General features: G+C 39.7%; 1 protein-coding gene and 1 long non-coding RNA gene across 6 annotated transcripts in view; one reads left to right on the forward strand and one right to left on the reverse strand.

Annotated features, from left to right (window-relative positions):
* The window catches only part of STON2 (stonin 2), a 70,384-nt gene that overhangs the window by 6,323 nt on the left and 43,763 nt on the right, over window positions 1-20,298 (reverse strand). For 4 of the 5 annotated variants that reach the window (XM_421302.7, XM_040702153.2, XM_046942129.1 and 1 more), the window contains one exon: window positions 4,223-6,058. In XM_421302.7, the coding sequence (XP_421302.3) occupies window positions 4,223-6,058 (1,836 nt within the window). Of the gene's footprint in view, window positions 1-4,222; window positions 6,059-14,077; window positions 14,150-20,298 lie in introns of those variants that run through there. The other variant, XM_040702155.2, reaches the window with a different exon arrangement.
* LOC121111041 lies at window positions 12,390-19,951 on the forward strand. Its single transcript, XR_005860593.2, has 3 exons — window positions 12,390-12,527; window positions 15,917-16,039; window positions 17,829-19,951. It is a non-coding gene; the product is annotated as an uncharacterized LOC121111041 (long non-coding RNA).

Below are 20,298 nucleotides of genomic sequence, written 5' to 3' on the forward strand. Positions count from 1 at the left end.
TAGCTCTGTCATCAATAACAACTTTTGCTATTATATTCTTCCATTTGTTCTGTTGGACAGCAGAAATGTTAAAAAAAAAATGAAGTAGGAACTGCTAGTTAAGTTAGATCTGTTATATTTCTGACAATAGTGAACCCCCTAAGCTCTTGAGCAAGCCATATAGTTTCTGTGCCTCAGTTTCTCTATCTGCAGAATGAGGATGAGAACATTCACAGCCACTTTGGGATTTCTGCCTGAAGGGATCCCATTATAAAATTTGTTTTGTAAAAACAAAACAGAACAAAAAAGAAAAGCAATCCCAAGCTCAATTAAAAAAAAGATAAATAATATTCCCCTTCCAGTTCAAAGCACAGCAGCCCTAGTTCTGGTAACTGCTGGATATGGCCTAAACTGCATTTTCTCCTAACTTCATTTTCTGGAATGACTGAACAATTTGGGTGGACATTCAATTTAAAAATTTCCCCAAACTTAGCATATAACACTTCAGCCTACATTGTTAACCTGTAGCAGATCTGAAAACAAGGCTCTGAGTGCAGAATGTCCAGGCACCTTAATAAGAGGGCTCTCTATCTGTCCTACTTACATTACAGGAAAGCTGATCAAGGCAGAGAGCCTTCAGAAAAGCCTACAGTTGTAGTTTAGAGTTAGAAACAACCTGATCCCATGAAATATTTGCTGAATTAATTCAAATAGTAAGAAATATCTTAATTTATTTAAATTCATTTTACAACAGAATTTTTCAATAATTTAATTTCTTCCAGTGGGAATACCAACTACCAGAAAAGACCATGCACAATGCTCAAATAAATATACAAGTTATTAATGTAAACCAGATCAGCATGGTAAACAACCAACCGAACAGATTATGAGAGCAACTCCTCCACCAAAAGAAATGCTGAGTACATCAATGTTCATTAGTAACCTGAGGCACACAGTGGATAACTTCTGAGCACCATGTGCGTACTCAGCAGACTCATTCAGAGCTCCCTCTGCAACAGACAAATGCACTTTTCTAATAAAATCAGGAGGACATCACCAGATTGATTTTCTTCTGAGCCTCCTGCTTCCTTGAGCTACTACCATTCCATTCTGACTATCATAGACCTCCTAACGTAATTCATAGAGACACTTGGCTTACTGTGATTGGAGGGAATCTGTTCCAAAGCCTTCTGATGTCCTAACATGTTTGCATTACAGGATTTAATTTACTGCAGAGGGTGCAGCAGGCAGCATGTTGGGGACCCTCAACCAAACTGGGCCCAAGTTCAACATCCAGATCCAGGCCCCACTCAGAGACTGCAGCCCTGCCCCATTCCAGGAGTGTTTTCCCATGACTGGTGGCTTGTGGATGTTTTCCTAACATTCTGCTGATGGATTAATAAAAAGCAGAAACACCTGGAGCCCAGACTGCTGCATGTGAAACTCTGCAGGGCCTTTCTTTGTTGAATGCTGTGATTGTGTTAGTTGTGAGTAAGAGAAAGGCAGTAGCGCTTACCAAGTTACTTCGTAAATGATTTCAGTAGTATGCTCAGTAAAATACAATCCACATTAGTTTTCTAGGTCAAATTATAGTCAGAGTACACACAGTCCTTCATTTGTCATGTGCTTTTTGACTTCTAGGCAGAAGCAGATGCTTTGTCTACAGAATAATACAGACAGTGCTGATAACAAGTTCTTACAGTGAGAGTGCAAAGGGCCGCATCCCACGAGGATTCACAAAGAGAAAACATTTAGGTAAGACAGTGAAACCACTGAGATAACCCTTACCAAGCCATTCTGTAGTCAGTGTACAGGCAGTGAGCATAGGACAGACCCCACTCTGTGCCCACAGCTCTGCAGAGCTGGCACTCAAGGCAGGACACTGAGGGTTCTACCAACCTCACACTTGCACACAGGCTGGAAATGGGCAGTGTGGCTCCTCCCCTTCTCCCTTTATTGCCTCACTGAATCTCTGGAGTCCCAGGCACCAGGGCAGTTCATTAGTGGACCAGACACCTAGAGGGACCCAGAGTGTTGCCAGGGGTGAGCTGCAGGTGCTGTGGTAAGAGAGCAGTGAGTATGAGTTCAAGGAACATTCTTATACTTAGAGCTTGAGAACACCATCATTTATCGACACTGCTGTAATTGGGAAGAGGTGAGCTATTGTGTAAACCTGTGGGTAGGGCTGGGTACTACCAAGAATGCACAAGGTTGGGAGCAGACTGTACATTCTTATTATGTGATCAGAAATGTATGTGGTCCATCAGGCAAATCTAAGAAGGAACAGGAATAAACTTCCCTAGTTCCCCTTGTAAATTGATGCTCTTGAGTGGTTCCATGTACACCCCTCTTTGTTTGCTGCATACTCTGTGTAAGGAAAGCCATGGAATGAGTACTGTCAAGAAACGTAAATAGCCACTGGGAGGCAAGGTTAGAATTAAGCTTCACTTAACCAATCCTGTCATCACTTTGGGATTCCCTCCCTCTCATGTACCCCATGCATCCTTGCCAAGGCAGTGCTTGCAGTGCCCTTCCTTTCCCTGAAATTACATCTGGCCTGACCGGAGGGGTGAGGACACTCTCTTCCTTTCAGGATGTAAACAAATACTACAGCCCTGTGTACTGCACTGTGACACTGATGGATAGGTGCTTTGTGGCAGGGTGCCAGCAGCAGTGCTGAGTGTGATTCATTTCCCCCTGACACACGGCATGTGTAATGAAGCCTCACACTGGAAGGGACAAGATAAAGGAAGCAAGAGCCATAGATAAACATCTCCCTTGCAGCTGCAGTGGGTAAGAGAGCATTGCCTTGCAGCAGACAACAGCGCCAGGAGTTCTGCCTCTTTTGGTTTGCTATAGGCATCTTCTGTGGTTGTGTCGAATTCTGGGGGCTTACATTTTCCCAGCTGACACATCAGTAGGGTGTAATGAGATCTTTGGAGAGAAGATACCACAGAAGGCCCAGTTTCACAGCATCTCATTCCCAGAGCTTATACAGATGGCACAGTGAGATTTTACCCACCAGCAGGTTGTTGCTCATATACAGCCCAAGGTTAATTTTTCATTGCAATATTTCACAAGTTCCCAAGCTCTCTCTCTTCTTATGCCCTGCACTACAGAAAACATGGAGTCCTCATTTTTGTCCATGATATCCCTCCAAATTTGTAACCTATGGTGTAACCTGGTGTCCCTGGGCTGAAATGTGATCCAAAAGCTTAGAAGACCTGGATTAATGTTTTGCTAACACTGCAGCCTAAACTTGGGATAAACAACTGTACATTGAAGGTGCCAGACCTGGTCCAACACTGAATTTTTTTCAAGAAACACCAAACACAGAAACCCACTCAGTCACACAGCTGCTTTACTACAGCATCAATACTAAAAAATATGCCTACATTTAAAAAAGTCTAGATAAGAAAAATCAAGAAGTAGAGTTCACTGTACATAAAAAACAAACCTGATTTATCTTGGTTTTATTGCCCAGGATGAAGAATTGGAAGTGGAACAAATAGCAGTGATGGCCAAAGCAAACAGTAGCTTGCACATATTAATTGAATGTTTAATTATTAACAATTTGGGAGAAATGCAAAGATTTGTGGATTTTATGTTAATATTTTCTCTTTGACATTAAGCTGCATTTATCTGTGTGCACTGCCACAGAAGCATAGCCACAACTAGAAGTTGCAAAATGTTCTTTGTAATAGTTACCCTACGCCTTCTGCCCTCTTACAACCTCCCACTCCAAACACTAAGGATTAGTAGCAATGTATGTGTCAAAATACATAGCACTGGTCAGTATGTTTGCATGGCAATGGTGATGAATGGAAATGAATGAAATACAAATCACATGTGTCAGAACTACAGAGCATGACTTCTTATTTAGTCATGTAGCATAGTACCTTGCCTTTGGAAGTCAACCGAGACAGCCTTGTTTCCAATAACAGTGCTAAACACACAGAGATGTTTGATGCAGAAATTTCATGGTGTACTCATAAAAGCTGAGAATGAAGGCATATTTTTGCATCTGGAAAACCCCAATCAGTTTTTATCATTAGCAGTGTTGGCAGGATTATTAAACTACTGCAATGAAGGATCAGATAAATGCAGTGTGTGACCATCTGATGACCTTCAGTATATTGCAAAGAATGATTTATCTCTCACCATGTAAACGCGGTATTCCCTGTCTTCCAAAATACATAGCTTCTTTAAGTTTATTCCTGTAGAGATGGTACGCACAACTCACCTGAGTTTTTGTCAGGCAGTCGGTTTATTCTCCATACAATGGAATTAAAGGCATGCTCATATTTGGCAGTTCCCAAAGTAACTCTCATGACTGGCTCAGAACCAGACAGACTGGTTGATCCAAATGTAGCCCCCTTGTTCACCTTGGCTTTCAAAGATTTCTCCCCCAGGACACTTTCCCGGCGGAAGTTCTTCACCCACTCGTTTGGCACTGGGTAGCGGATCATAACGTTTTCACAAGGGACCTGAGTTAAAGGGTCACGATTAGAAGAGAATGTAGTGGACATCATCAGCCAGCTCTGCACCTCCACCTCAGCACCATTGATGCTGGCTGCTGTCCTCAGTGTGAAAGGCAAAGTTTTCTCAGCAAAAACAGTTCTGAATCGCATCAGTTCAAATCGGCAAGCATCCAAGGGGTTAAACAGGATAATACGAGAGTTATTAAACATGTCCTCATCCACACATGAATGGAACCGACAGCTGTATAATTTAATCCACTTCGTGGTAGTAGTGGGCATAATGTCTTGTCTTGCAACTATTTCATTCCCTTTGATTAGGATATCGTTAAGGCCCAGTCTGCATTCTGCCAGGCCTGAAAGGAAACTGAGAACATATATATGGGTCAGCACACTGTGCTGGAGAATTACACTGTCTCCTTTGGCCAAAATGCCATGAAACTCATCCCTGACATCAACAGTGATTTCTTCTTCTTGATAGTTTAGTCCCACTGTGCTCAGATCTGTTGATGAGGCTGGCAAGTTCATCAGCGTGTCTTGCACAGCACTGATGAAGCTTAGGAAGTCCTGATAATCTGTAGTCCCAAGCTTGATGATTTGCTCTCTCTCTGCTGTGTGAGCAATGGCTGGTTTAGGCTGATACTTCTTTTTCTCCTTGTAGGTTGTGCGATCCAACCTCACACTGTGTATCCTTCCATTTTCATCGTAGTTCTGGAGTTTGCGCTCTGAAATCTCATGATTGATTTCAAGTTTGAATTCACGGAAAGGTTTCTCCAGTCCTTTCTCATAGAAAAGCTGAATGTATCCACTGTCAGTCAGCTTCACGTATATTGGTCCCCAGTGCCTGGATGACATAATATTCTTCTTTTCTGGGATTCTGAGCATCATTGGCCATCCATCCTTTGGCTGAGATGGTGCCAGGTTAAATAAAGTGGCATCTGGATCATATGGCATTGTGGGGTCATCATCAGGCAAGGTAGGGCTGCTCACATAATCTGGGTCGCCAATCTGGAGTTGCTTCAGCTGCTCCACAGCATCTGCATGAGTTACACTTTTGTGTGCCTCTTGGAAACTGATGGTATCAGGTTCATGATGAAGAATAATGAGGGAGTCTCTTTGGCTTTTGCCTAAAACAGTGGAGACAGAAGAGCTTTTGGAACGCCTGTCTCGCTCCTCAAAGAATGAGCTGAATGGATTGATGGGTGAGGGCTGGACATCTCGAAGAGACTCATCCAAGAAAGGATTAGTAGCACTCCATGGTGGTGTTTCAAGAGAAGGCAACTTGGTTAAAGAGGAGAGATCCAGTTTTTGAATTTTGGAGAGGTCACCCAATGTGCTTTTGGGACGTTCTCGTTTCTTAAATGATGCAGTGAGGTTAAAGTTAACATCTGGAGCCTGTGTTTCCAGAGCTGAAGTGTCTGTTTTCAAAGGAGAAACATTCTGTGGTGAACAACTGATTTCATTGTCATCAAAAGTCACCCAGCTGGGAAAGCGAACTGTGGTTGGGGCAGCAGAATGCCCATTCATGGATGTGTTGTTCAGCTGCCAGTTGACAGCCTCCATATCTACCTCTTCATCTTCTTGGAAAGATGAGGAACTGTCTTTAAAAAAAAAGAGGGGAGGGGAGGAAATTTCAGCTAATTATTCTGAAATTATCTAGTTCTCTGCACTAAAAGAAAAGCACTGTCTGCACAATAGCATGCTCAGGAAAGGCCTATTCACACACTGTGTGAGAAAGATAGAAGAAACTTGGATAACATTCTGAAGAATATGGCAAGAATTAATAAAGAAATAGATTCAGACACTTTTAAATAGGCAGTTGAACACAGAAAATGAAAGCAGAAAGAAGTACAAAAGGAATGATAGCAATGATTATATCTCTTTGCTCTCATTCCAACATAATGACCAAAAATAAAAAAGGTACCATAAAAGGTGTCTAGGTGGCATTTTTACCCTAGATGTGTTCAGAAGAGGTGCTTTGTAGCTTACACAGTGGGAAACTGTCTGCCAGTCCAGAGATGTCTCTGAAAAATCTCTTGGAGAATCTGTGGTCTAGGAATGTACATTTGGATAAAGAAAAATATATGTTTGGCTTGTATTATGGGAGCTGTCCTCAAACCTTTGCCAGAACAAGGCTCCCTTGACCACTCTCCTTGTCTCAGACTCTGCCAAGCCATTTCCCCAGAAGCCATCATTCTGCTGTGCTATTTCAATCCCAGCTCTTTCTGGAAGAGATAGCTGCAGCAGTAATAAGGTGTTTTCCAAAATGAGCATCATTTTTTCAGCATGCAGAGATTACAGGGTTTTCTTCCCATTTTCTTCCCACTGTGCTGATGAATGAAAGTATTAAATTAAAATCTGTGGTTGCACCACAGGTTTCCCCTGCATATCATGCAGAAGGGCTAGCATTTGTGCCTTTTACTTCTGATAAATATACAGATCACGTTTTACACAACATCCAGCTCTTCAGCAAAAGCAGGAAAGTGACTGTAAAATGTAGCAGTTCAGTATGGCTGTACATCTCTGATGTGAACTTATTTTACAGTAACAACAACAAAAAAATATTTAAGTCCATATTCAAATTGCTACCAGTTATCAAAATAGATGATCTTGATTCTCATTCAACTACAATAGACAATCTGAATTTTCATTCCAGCTCAGTTTAGAATACGAAATAAGGAATACTTATGGTAGCCAAAGTCCTGACATTAGCTTGTTATAATGCTTTGGATTACTGGATTTTCTGCAACTCTCATCCCAGCTGTATCAAGTTCACCCAACTCTTTGATCTAAGGATAAAATTATGCATTATGTAAGTTCTAAAGGTTACTGTAATTGAGAATTTGATATAAAGTGGAATGAAACCAGTTTATTTTTCAACCCACTTCAATAACAAAGTAATAACAAGAAAAGGCATCTTTTACAGACTACTCATTCATTAGAAAGTGTTCCACATCTTGGAAAAGAAGTGGCACTACCTCAGTTTCTCAGATTTTCATCTCTACCATGTCCTTTCACTTCTATCATTGTACAATGTCTGCCTGTAGTCCCTGCTGCTGGTTGCACCACTGGGAATAGCAATGGGTCCTTTATAAAATAGTTTTGCCACAAGACTACGTACAGATCTGTGGATTAAAAAAACCAAACAGATTATCATCCACATTCACATCCCTAACAAACAATTAAAAAAAAGAAGACAAAACACCAGGACAAATCTGATCCTCAATTCCATACTAACACCTTCTATGATGTCTCATGTTGTCCCAATACTTTTTGGTCAGTAAGCATGTAATTCCCAGAAGAAATCAAAAGCAATGGAAGTATGTAATAAGAAACTGTTTTTATGGTATTTCTGGGAAAACTTTATTCATTCCTTCTAGGACTTCTAATAGTCCTGTGATAAGAACATCAGAGTTTCTCAAGAACATGACTCTTCTCTGCTTGCAGTTCTAATTTTTTCTTTTCCTGTATTTTAGCTTTTGAATTGCAGAAACCAAGCATAACTCCAAAAATGAATTATTAACATTTTTGGAAAAGTTTAGAGGGGCAGATGAGCCAAACTCTTTTAGAGTTCATATAAAAACCAGACAGAATTCACCCTACAAAATTTCTTTCTAAACCGAAGACATGTTATAAAATAAACTGTTTTCTTTCTTTGTGTGTGTGTGTTTGTTTGTTTTAAGTGAAATACTTAGAAATACCACTGAAGCATTAAATAAAGATAGTTTCGAAAATGTAAGCATTTGTGTAACTTCATAGAAAAATCAAAAAACTGTTGTTTCAATTGATGCATGAAAGTGTAAAATTTGGGAAGAGAAATACTCTTTCTTTCTCAAAGTAAATTCAAAAGTACAATCTTCTCTTGCCAAAGAACCATATGGTGAGTTCACAAATATTTGAAGATTACAAAGGTAGTTCTAGGAAGACAGTTTTTCAGCTTTGTCTGTGAGAGTATGACTAATAGCAGGGAGGATAAAAATAACAATATGATAATGCAGCTATGTATTCAAAGAAACTTTCTGAGAACTAGATGAAATAGTGTGTATATCTCAAGAGAAATACTGTAACTTTTGTGGAAAGAAAAATATCTCATGGTGAAAAATCATGACCTTGCTAGGGGATAGCTTAGACGATAATTTGAAGTTTTTCTCATCTTGATGTCGGGTGAGTTCCTCAACGTAGATGATAATGTTTAAAATGCAAGAGTCCTTCAACCTGGAAGCACCCTAATAGTTCTGGGAGAGGTCGCTTAAGAAAACAATTCCTTAGATGAATAGCTTAGCTAAACTCATTGGTTTACTACTTTGTTTCCATAAGTGTTTAAAAAAATTCCTTTCTAGAAAATGAAACCAAGAAGATGACTTGATGAACAGTCTTGCACCCAGGGAGTGGTTCCTGACTGAGAAGGATTCAATCCAAATTAAAAAAAAAAAAAAAGTGATCAATATGGAGAATGCGTTTTTCCCTTCTTGATTGACCATCATTTCTTCCCTACACAAATGACTTTGATAGGTGTTTATTTAGTAGAATTAAAACTTCTTTAATTTGTCTGATCTTGTCAGATTAAAATCTGAAAGGTTGCTCCAGCCTAGCTACACAACACAGCAAAATGTTTACCATGAAGGAGGACAGTAGTTCTATGTCCTTACCCTATATGTATCTTCTATACAGCTCTGCTCAAATTCTCTCACCAAAGTAGTGCCTCCAACCAGCACTGGCTGTACCTTACTATATGCATGATCATAATTACCAAGCCATTAAATAATCTGGAAATTTACAATTCCTGGTGAACAATAAAATGCAATGTCAAATTGCACCAGGTTTTTTTTTTTTTTTTTCCATCCAAAGGCCTTCCAACGTTTTGTTGGCTTTACAAGTGTTCATCAGCAAAATGCTTAATCATTTCTATATGATAAACTGTAAAACTGTACTATGATATAATGGACATAGAACATTTTGCTATGTAGCCCGCTGAAAGGAAAGAAGGCTCTGGTCCTCTTTCTTATTTTGTCTTTTCATTTTTCCATTTAAGCACTTTTGGCCCAAACCACCACACGGTGTCACCTTATTTATGCCTGAGGGAAATCCAGCTGTTAAAGGATGTTGATACCTTGAAAACTGTCTATGATAGGAACCGCACCCCACAAGTAGGAAGATTTGAAGGTGGGATAGATCTACTGAAAAGAAAGCTGGATAAAATTACTACATTAAAAATGCAAAAAAAAGCAAAAGCCCAGATTTTTAGATCTCTGAGTACTTGTCTATTTTGCCTTTTGATAGTAGTTGGCTTGGAGCAAATCTAAATAATCTAAATAAAGATTCTGTCACTTATGCTGAACTTGATCTGAAATGATTATGCTTATTTCACAAAGAATAGGGTATAAGTGCGCAAATATCACATAAGCTAGACAGAAACCTATAAACTTGTTTATTAAATACTTCTGCTCTTTCACTGCACTTGTGAAGGTTTTCAAGTTTGCTGCATGCTATGAAAGCTGGCTTCTGCAAGCTTTCCTGTTTATCACAGCTCTGTTAAAGGCAGAGAATCACGTTACTGCTGCAGACATCAGTCTAAATTTTTCTAGCAATTTTGCTGAACAAGGCTACAGTAGAAAAGTACCATGGAATTTATCTATAAAAATCTGCAACTCGAAGAACCACAGCTATCTTGCCAATGGGAAGTTAATGTTATTTATCCGCACAAAGAATGTCCCTGAGAAGATAACAGCTATCACCTTCATATGCTTCCTGTGTAGCTCTGCTATCAATCAGTGTTGGTAGCATTTAGGGGGTACTTGGAAATGCTCCCTACCAACTTGCAGGACATTTTCTTTCCATGAGATTCAGAACAGATTTTGGAGATAGAAGAAGAGGCAATTGCCTCTTCTCAGCTTAGGGCAATGAGGGGCAGAAAGACCTGAACCCTTTGAGCACCAACACACAGCAGGCTGGAAGGTATGACAGTTCCGAAAGTGATGCCTCCTATTTTATTATGCTAGCCAACAATCTGGTTCTCCAGGTAGCTGAACTGTCAGTCAAAGAAGTTATGTTTTTAACTTCATGATTTACAGCACAACTACGAGGTATTTCAGAATAATAATCACCGGCTACATAACTGGCAGGCACAAGGTAAAGTCACTGACCTGTTTGCTGTGGTTCCCTTTCTTATTCCTCCTTCTTCCACTTAAAAGGCTTCCCAGATTATGTTGAATGGATTAATCACCATATTTTCACCATGTTTTGTCGCATCCTATTGAGACATCTGTTTGAACTTGGGTATCTAAACGTAGGCTATGTAAATAGGTGATTTAACCTATTGTAGTTCTGTCCCAAATCTGCAGTAGTTCTAACACAAAATACTGAAGAACTTGTCCCCAGCAGTGGGCTAATGACTACATAAATATAATTCCTGTTGCTTGGCTAACTACTGCAAATTCATCACAAGTCTCAAAATAAGTTTAATCATTAAAATAAATTTAATTATCTGAAGTTTCAAAGACATTATGCCACAGAGATTCCAGTACTATTTAAAACACAATTAATTTCATCTTCACTCAATTAATTTAGCTCTATGAATCTCTAATCTTTATGAGAATTGTTATTTTTCATTTTAAATGTAAGCCATCATGCAGACACTATATTGAAGAGGAAATAGAAGCAAAATCTGTCTCAACCTCTCAGACCTGCTACTGTAAGCAAGCTGTTGAAAAGAACTGTCTTCCATACTCCATCCTAAAGGACTCTAGAGTTCAGCACAGTTTCTGCCAACTTTGTTGATGTTTTGACATTTTCTTATTATTCTACACCTACAAAAACTTACAGTTTTGTGGGAGGTAAAACTACCATATTTCAAGCATTACTTCCTACTCTGTTCCCTTGCTTTCAATTATTTGCCCTGTGTCTCCTTCACTGACACTGACTCTTGCAACTGGAGAGGGAAGAGAACACCTTCCCAGCAATTGAGCCTGACCTAACTATGAGGTGTACAGGTACCAGGTTAAAGCCCAGTGGAACAGTGGTAGTTGTAGCTGGAAGTTTCATTGCAACCAGCCATGGACGCTACTACTTGAGGGCCTTTTCTATTGCACTTGTTTTCCTTTCCTGTTTGTCTTTACTCAGTTGAAGAAATTCACTGAGCCTGGAATTCAATCAGAGTCCTGTCACTACGTCTTGAGTAAAGAAAATGTTCAGGGTAACAAAATGAATTTACAACTTAAGATATTCCTGTATGATTCAATCTAGCAATATTCACTATTTAATTTGCATTATATTTACTGAGTAGTTAAACTCAAACATTTCAGATGTGGTATGAAAAAAACTGAAACAGTATTTCAGCATCTCAAAACCTACACACAGATAACTCCCCTTTTTCTTGTACAGATGTCTTTGCTATGTTACCTGCTCTCAGCTATCCCTGTAGCTTTGGACAAGTTTCATACACATCCTGTAAACTGTAGGTAATCAGAATGGACCTGTCTAGCCTTGAAACAAAATCAAATCTGTAACATACCTAGTGCACAAAAATGGTATATTAGGTATCTACAGCAGATGTATCTATAGTTAGAAAATGTATTTTCTAAATCCACTGTTCAGGTTTTAGTCTGAAAACACTTAGAATTTGTACACTCTTAGAAAGAATTACAGTGAAGAATGAAATCACAGGAAATCACCTAAACACTGTGGCAAAGATAAGTCATATCATTTTGAAATAAAAATATCTGTGTGCCTGGGGCCATAGCAACAAGACAGGTGGAGTCTCCAATTAATACATTTATCACTTCAACAGCAAATTCCAAATTAGACATAGATCATAGGATCAGCGTCAAAAGCTTTGCTGAAGTCTAGATAGACTATGTCAACAGCTTATTTATTCCCCATCTACCAGGTGTGTGACTCGATCATAGAAGGAGATCAGGTTGGTTAAGGAGGACCTGCCTTTCATGAACCCAGGCTGGCTAAGCCTGATCCCCTGGTTGTCCTGCACATGCTGTGTGATCTCCCTTAAGATAATCTGCAAGTCGCAGAAGAATTAGTCAGTGTTTTGAGGAAATTGATAGAGCTTCCTGTCAGGTAGGAATTATATGATGACATTTTAAATTTTGGGGTTAGTTTCTCAAACTGAGGTTCATGCGAAATGTTCTGAGAAACTGTGAAACACTTAAATACTAACTCTGACCTTAAAGATACACAGGTATTTCCTTAAACGAGGTACTAGGTCAATTTCTTCCAATAGCAGAATAAAAAAAAGTAGTTAAAAATACTAACTATAAGCATTTACGTTAACAATAAAACTATTTACTAACGTTGATTTTTATTAGCTTAAACTTTTGGGATTCATTAGAGGAAAAACCTGAAGGTGGAAGACAAAGGAGGTGGAAGGATCTAACACTTTCAAGAAATAAAATGAACAGTATACACTGTTTTTCTGCCTTGGTGCATGAACTGAATTTATTTCAAACCACCATCCAACATTTTTCCTTGCTTTGCATTGTTCTCTGTCTCCTTAAGCAAAATCACAGACAGTTGCATTTAAAGAGGTGCGCTCCAAAAGATTTAAAATCTTTATATAAAATTGCATGTGACTATTGGCTATCTCAAACTAGATAGCAGAAATAAAGTATTTTAAAATTTTAACTTTTAAAAGAGAACAAAACTTTTCTAGAGATAATAGGAGACATTATGTACTTCAGGAAAGAGCATTATTTATCCCTTGAAAGCAGCTTCCTTTGTGTTTTGTTTGTTTGTTTTTAAAGTAAAGAAGGTTACCTTATAGACAGAAAGTAGAGTTCTTCTCTTACATGTGAAACAGTGGTAGGGATTGACCCCAAAAATTTTTACAGAAAGGGAGGTTTTAATATTTAAATACTTTTGAGAGACACAGATGTAGGAAACACACGTGTTTCCTTTAGCTCAGTTCATGTGCTTCCATTAGCTGGCCAGAAGGTGGTACATTAAGACTAACGTAACTTGAGGAAGTCGTTAAGATTTTTACAAGATTTAGGAAAGTCACGATGCCTGTTTGAAGAGTTCACAGTATGTATGTGGCATAAGATTACTGGTGTATACCTGGGCATCATGGAGCTAAGTTGTGATCAGATCTCAGGTAAGAGGTGAAGAAAACATTTAGTGGTGGAGGGGGGGGGGGGGAGGGGGGGGGGGGGGGAAAAAGCTTGTTTTTTCATAAAAGTTATTCCTATTAAACAAACACAATGCACTCATAAAGCAAACATCTTAGCAACTAAGCATACATGCATGAGTCATGAACTATCACAAAGCAACTTCATATCCACCCTTGAAGACACAGCGTAGATATGACACATATTTTTACCACCAGGTCATCTGACTTCATTCTCAGTAAGGTGTGCTCTGTTCAGAGGATACTGAGACTATGTATCCCAGTCTTAGCCATTATTACTACCGGTGGAATACTTAAGCTCCCAATTTGGCTAGTACGTATGAGAAAACGCAGAACAGAGCTGGGAAATATAAAGCCAAACCTGTTCCAGCAGACAGATCAACATGAGAATGTCAGGTTTTCTGGAGAAGAATGAATCCCTCTATGCCATCTTTCATCCAAAAGGAGAAAAAAAAGAAATGAGAACAGAGGAAGAGATACTCACGACATTTTTTAAAAGCCATTCATATCGAAGTGTGTTAGCTATGATAAGTGACGACAGCTTGCCTCTGAATGTACTTTGGACTTATTGTCTATCCAGAGGTCTACTTCCCTCTCTGAGTTTAACCTCAGCAGCACATGAGAATATACGTCAGTAGTACAACTGCTGCTGAGATGAGACGGTAGAGCTCATGGAGAGATACTCTGAGAGAAATTAAAGAAAGGGAAATGCTACTGGTAGCCCAAGTACATTAGTTCTTGGGATAATGTTTCAGGAAGTTTTTGGCATTCGGTAAGCTGAACAAATCTAAAGCCAGCACTAAAAATGCAAAGACAGTCCCACTCCATTTTGGAGGAGTCAACAGCAGCATGCTCTCTTTTGTAAAGAGCAGCTACATAAATCTCTCATATGCAGACAAAAAGGTATGTCGATCTGTCATAATTTTATAAGCAATATGTGATGAATTAGAAACAAGGCACAAAGGTTTGCAAACCTTCTTTGGTTTCATTCTCAGTGCTTGAGAAAGTACCATGTGTGATAAGCTTGACATTTGCAGTGGCAGTCTGCAAGCAGAAATTTGGCAGCTAATGGATCCTTCCAGAGTTTGGGGTCCCACTAAGCAACATAACCTTTGACTGCAAAGCAACTCGTTGTGCTCTTACTCATAGAGTTACAGATCCAAAAAGCAACTGTACTACTGTAAAAGCATAGGTGGCTGGCTCTTTTAAATAAATACAAGAAATGTTTCCATACACATAGGAAAATTGGAGTCAAGAGACTACCATGCACACTGGATACCTGAAACAGTTTCACCAGTTTAGAAACTGTACTGGTAGAAACCACACATAGGAACACCAGTTGAGGACAATTTGGTTGTCAGTGTGAAATAGCTGCTTGATCTCTGATTTCTAGCTAGGCAGTTTCTGCATCACTGAAGCTACAGCAACCCAGCAATCTGCCCCACCTTGTACTGATTCTGTACCAAAAAAAGTCACAGGGATGTCAAATGCATGGGTGCTCAATTCACTAGTTACAAAAATGAACAGAGATGTTTATATCTGCATGTAATTTTGGAGGAGACGGGACAAGGTTAATCAGGGAGAAAAGGGATGTGTTTTGCCTAATGACTGATATAAAAAGATATAAAATTAAAACTTAGAGTGAAATACAAAGATTTAAATCTCTTTACTGCAGGGGAAAAAAATAAAGGGAAAAAGAAGAGAAAAAACAGATATATGTATTTTACATTTTCACAATGTGCTATTGCCCAACACTTCTGGCTCCCCCCAGTGCTTAAAAATAGTAGCACTAACTTCCTGATTCCTGCCCCCAAAGCATTTCCCAGGATCAAGTTTTATATCACATCAAGCCAGCAGCTCAGATTCTGTCTGCCAGATTTGTCTGCATATCTCAAGTTATCTGGGCAAGAGGTAAACCCATATTTATACAACACTGTTACCCTGAGCAATATCAAAATAATTTACAAGATATGCCATTGCCGTCCCTTACAAAAGAAAAAAAGAACAACAAAAACACAAAGACTCATTTCCTATTTTCTTATGCAAAGCTCTGTGTAAATTTAAACTTCAGCTGCATGTTTTAATGGTTTAGTTACCTGATTAACTGTGAAGACAGACTTGTTCCATAAATGGTGGTCCCATTAAGCAACATGACTGCTGGCTGCAAAGCAACACACTCTAGTCTCATCCATACCCATAGACAACATAGCTAATAGAGACCTGAAGTTATCAGTGCTCCAGTGCTTCTTCCTGAAGCTGAAGCTAGCATTTTTTCTGTTTGTAACTTGTTATGTAAACATTTTTGTTCTGTTTTGTTTTAAAGTGCAGGGAAAGACATGTAACTGAGGGTAGCCAGTTTTGCCAATCCTTCCTGACTGAAAGCATCTGGGAGCTCCAGGCTGCAGTGAAGTTTTATGAATTAACAAGTGAGGTGCTCAATGCTAAGGTGAGAGGTGCTATAACAGCTATATGTAGGTAAATATATATATATATATTTAATTCATAGAGGGATTTTTGGCACTTAACAGAAAGAACTAAAGGAGACTAGTTGGAAATATTCACATAGGTGTCACTGAGGATGAATCTGCTAAAGTCACACCTCTACCCTCAACAAAGGATGATAACCACAGGTGCTTGAGAAGCAGCATGATGCAAAGGATATGATACACTAATGGACTGCAAAAGGCCTAGGTGTTAATCTGAACAATATGACTGTCCAAGTGACATTAAACTAAGCAACTTATGTCTTCTTTTTTGCAAGTTTTCTCTCTGGAGTAAAGTAAAAATACTGGTATAATGGAAAGTGTTAATGGCTATTGTCAAGCGTTGATGAATAGATCATAAATCATGTTCAAGTTTGTGAGCTTTCTAGGCATCTTGCAGGACAAATGAAATATGCAAGAGAGCTCTTTTGGGGAATAAAATAACTGGAGAGAGTAGAAGGTGTGGTCCTTAGCTGACTAAAAAAACTCATGCATGCCAAGGCATTTCCTTGCGCACTGTCTGCTTGCAAATAAGTATAAGAACAAACAGGAAGGTGAAGAAACTTCGGTAAATATGAAGCCCTGAAATCAAAGACTGGATGCCTAAGTACAGGACAGTCTATGAACTGAAAAGGAGAAATGCCAGGAATTTGCTTCCTATTTTTTTTCCTCCTCTAGGCTGAGAAGCAGAGCACTATTCACAGTACTTACAAGCAAGAAGCACTCCACCAAAAATAGGGGAGTTAAGCCAAAACAGCCTCTAGAACCAATCAGCAATACTCTCTCTCCTGAGATCTCAGCACAACAATACTACTATTTTGAAAGTGAAAGAGTATACAGCATGGTTCCCTCTGCCAAGACTGACCTAGTATTAACTGGGGAAAAACTGATCCTAGTTAGAAAGAATATCTTCTACCAGGTTTTGATGCTGATAGTTCAGAAATTATCATATGAATTAGTGATTTAAAATACAGACATTTTTGAATGCATCTGCTTTGAAAAATGTTGGAACACTAAAAATTATTATGTGGAAGACACGTTATTATACAAAAACATAATACTTAAAACATCCCTATAATTATGTTAGAAAAAAACCCACTACATTATTTCATGTCTCATTATGGCTCAAGAAGACAACAAGGAGTGGGATAAAGAAAGGCCTGAGACACTGAGATGAAGTGGTAAGACGGTGGGAGAAAATCAGATAAGAAGAAGAGATCTGGGAGCTTTTCCAGGTCTGTGATGTGAGCATGGGACTGCTCCTCATCCTGTGGCTATAAGGGTGTAAAGACTGTTGTTACATGCTCTTCTAAACTGTGCAACTGAAAGACCTAAATATTTGCTGAGGGAGATACTGGGAAGACAAACATATGGCCTGCAGGGCTCAATCCCAAAGAAGAAAAGTTTCCATTGAGTGAAACTATGGAGAGAAACCCTTAGGTTTCCAAACAGAAGTCTTGCTGCAACAGATACTTGAACATGCTTTTCATGGTTAGATCAGTGCAAGCTTATTTCAGGCACAAACTCCAGCCTCATTTTCAGAATTTTTATTAAGCTCTGGCTGAAGCAGTTGCAGGGCTGGCAGGGTTCTACATAGCTCATTTTCACCTCTTGAGGTTTTATAGATGTGTTTGGATATACACTGAGCAAGAATGTTTAACGGTGACAGGATAAAAGGAGAAATATTCCCATTTGTGGTAACCTAACGTTACCCTCCTAAAAAGCGACTCCTCTCAGTTTTTGTCCATCCAGAAAAACTACGGTGGTGTCAAAAGGGCTGTCATGGAAACTGCTTTCAACAGCATGGCTTTATCAGCAACCACAGCTCACAGCGGCCCTGCCAGACCAACTCCACAACCACACTGAGACAACGGCAGCCAACTGCTGAAACAAATGGAGCAAATCCAGCTTCGTACAGGCATGAAAAAAGGATTCCCCAGGATGATAGAAGATACAGAAAACTTGTCAGTGTGCTCATCTAAATGGATGTCAGTTAACTGCTCTTGCTATAAGGCAGGACTCAGTTTTTGAGTCCTATTATCATTGTGCAATACCATCAGCCCCTCAGCTCCAACCCCAGTGCAGCTGCTGATGACTCTGGGGCTATTCTGAGGGAATGGATGTTTTTATGATGCACTGTTCTGACTGGTGAGGCCATTCCCCTCATTTCACACTCATCTATTCCAGGTCTGTGACTCCTTTAGCATGGCCTTTTCCTTCAGGCCAGGCTCCCACCATAAAGGCCCAGCTGTTGCAGCTATTCACAATTACAGGAAATGAACAGAACCAAATACTGGGCTGTTATCTTTTTTTATGTCATCTGAAGTCATGTTTTTCCCTTTTGCCTGTGTGTGTGTGGAGCCATCACAGAACACAGGATTACACAGGGTCACTCCATAGAAGCAGCCAAACAGAAGTGAAGCAACAAGCCTGTCCCAGAAGAGAAAGGCCCGACCCTTACTGCTAAGTGAAAGTGTCTGATCGAAAGAGAAACATGCGTTCAGAAGAGAAAGAAATGACCCATAATGTTACTGCAGTTCTCTGTGACGAGAAGTGAAAAGGAAACCCATGCTTCCTTTTTTTTTTGCATTAATTTTAACTTTTCATTTCTTCCCTCCAGGCATCTTCCCTCCAAGCTACAGCTCTTTCCATTGGCATAACGCAGACAATACAGGACACAAATTCCCTTATGCTGGTCCTACACAAATTACCAGCTGTGCTGATTTCTTTTCCTGCTGTTAAGTCTCAGCTCCCCCTGCCACCATACATCCTCTTTCTTACCCAAATGAAGCTCTACACTCTTTTGATGGGGTGTAGAGGGAGAGAAAATATGGAAGAGAACTAGCAGGTCTTCAGGACAAGGACAGTATGAAATAGACATGGTGATGAGAAACATTACTGCCTTTATCAGGCAGTCCCTCCAGGCTTGCGTAGTTTTGGTGGCTGCTGAGATACAGGGGCTGAGTGCAGAATGTGACCAATGGAAAGGAAAACAAAAGGGGCCCCATAGCTGCTGTGCCCTATAAACAAAGCACAGCTTTCTGAGTCCATGTGAGAATTTGCATAAGAGCCCTGGAAGTACTGAGATCTGCCAGAAGGCAAGAGCAGCGATCAGAGAAATGAGGAGTGTGGGATAACAAAATGATAAGAGGACTTTGACTACTGAGAGTGCAAAGAAAGGTACACTGTAAAATGAAAAATAATTAGTAATTTATTCCTATAAAAAGATCAAACAGACATTTGAATGGCAACATTGGCAAGGGGCAGCAAACATTTAATAGATAATCAAAGTACCCTAAGGAAGTGTTTTATTGAGCTTTGGCACTGACAGGTGCAGGAGAGGAGTTACCTGAAAAGAGCAATGCTGCTATGGATAAGAACAACTGCCTCAGTTCGCTAGCGAGAGTTACGTTCTAATGTCCCAAGAAATAAACTGAGCACTGCCTGGGAAAATGGGATTTTTCGTCATGAAGATAGTACCGCAGAATTGTTTTAGTATAAAGAAATGAGGGATGGGGACTTTCTTTATCCCACTGGCTTACTTAAATATGGTGGGAGTAAAGCGTCAAGATACAGGTCAGATGGAAACATAGCCTCAGCTGACTTCCCCTAGGTTAAGAAGTTTCAAAAAGACGTGTTCTGGGCTCAGGAAAATGATGCAATCTGCTCAGTGTTGTATTTCCTCAGGGCTTGTAGGTCACAGGTTCATGCCATGCATCCAGGCCATGCCAAGATCAAACGGTGGTAACAAAATAGGCACATCCTGAGGACAAGGAGGTACACCTTGTGAAAGGCTCTGAATTTAACCTCTCACGTGAGATGATATTTCCTAAAGGATTTGTTAAGGGATATGAGTTTGACCACTGGAAATCATGAAGGAGAACTCTGCTCTTGTTGTGGCTTAATGAAAGTATGTTTATGCATGGGACAGGGAAAGAGGTTGTACTATAAGGGAGTGTGTTTACTTGAACTAGAATTTTAGTGCTTAGAAACGCTGACAGCTTGGAAGATTAAATCCTGTATTTACTAACTCAGCAGTATCCTCTCCACTAAATTTCCCCATCATCTGTGCACCACAACATAAGCAGCAGCTTGGAAAACAAGATATCTGTTTGGTATAGGGCTAAACCTGTGGCTGAATCCCCTGAGCTGGATACAAACTGAACTGTGCCTTAGCACCAAGGCCACCAATGACTTTGGTTATGATTCCCTTGAAGTAGAC

The sequence above is a fragment of the Gallus gallus genome, chromosome 5 (genome assembly GCF_016699485.2).
Source record: "Gallus gallus isolate bGalGal1 chromosome 5, bGalGal1.mat.broiler.GRCg7b, whole genome shotgun sequence".
Classification (NCBI taxonomy): Eukaryota; Metazoa; Chordata; class Aves; order Galliformes; family Phasianidae; genus Gallus; species Gallus gallus.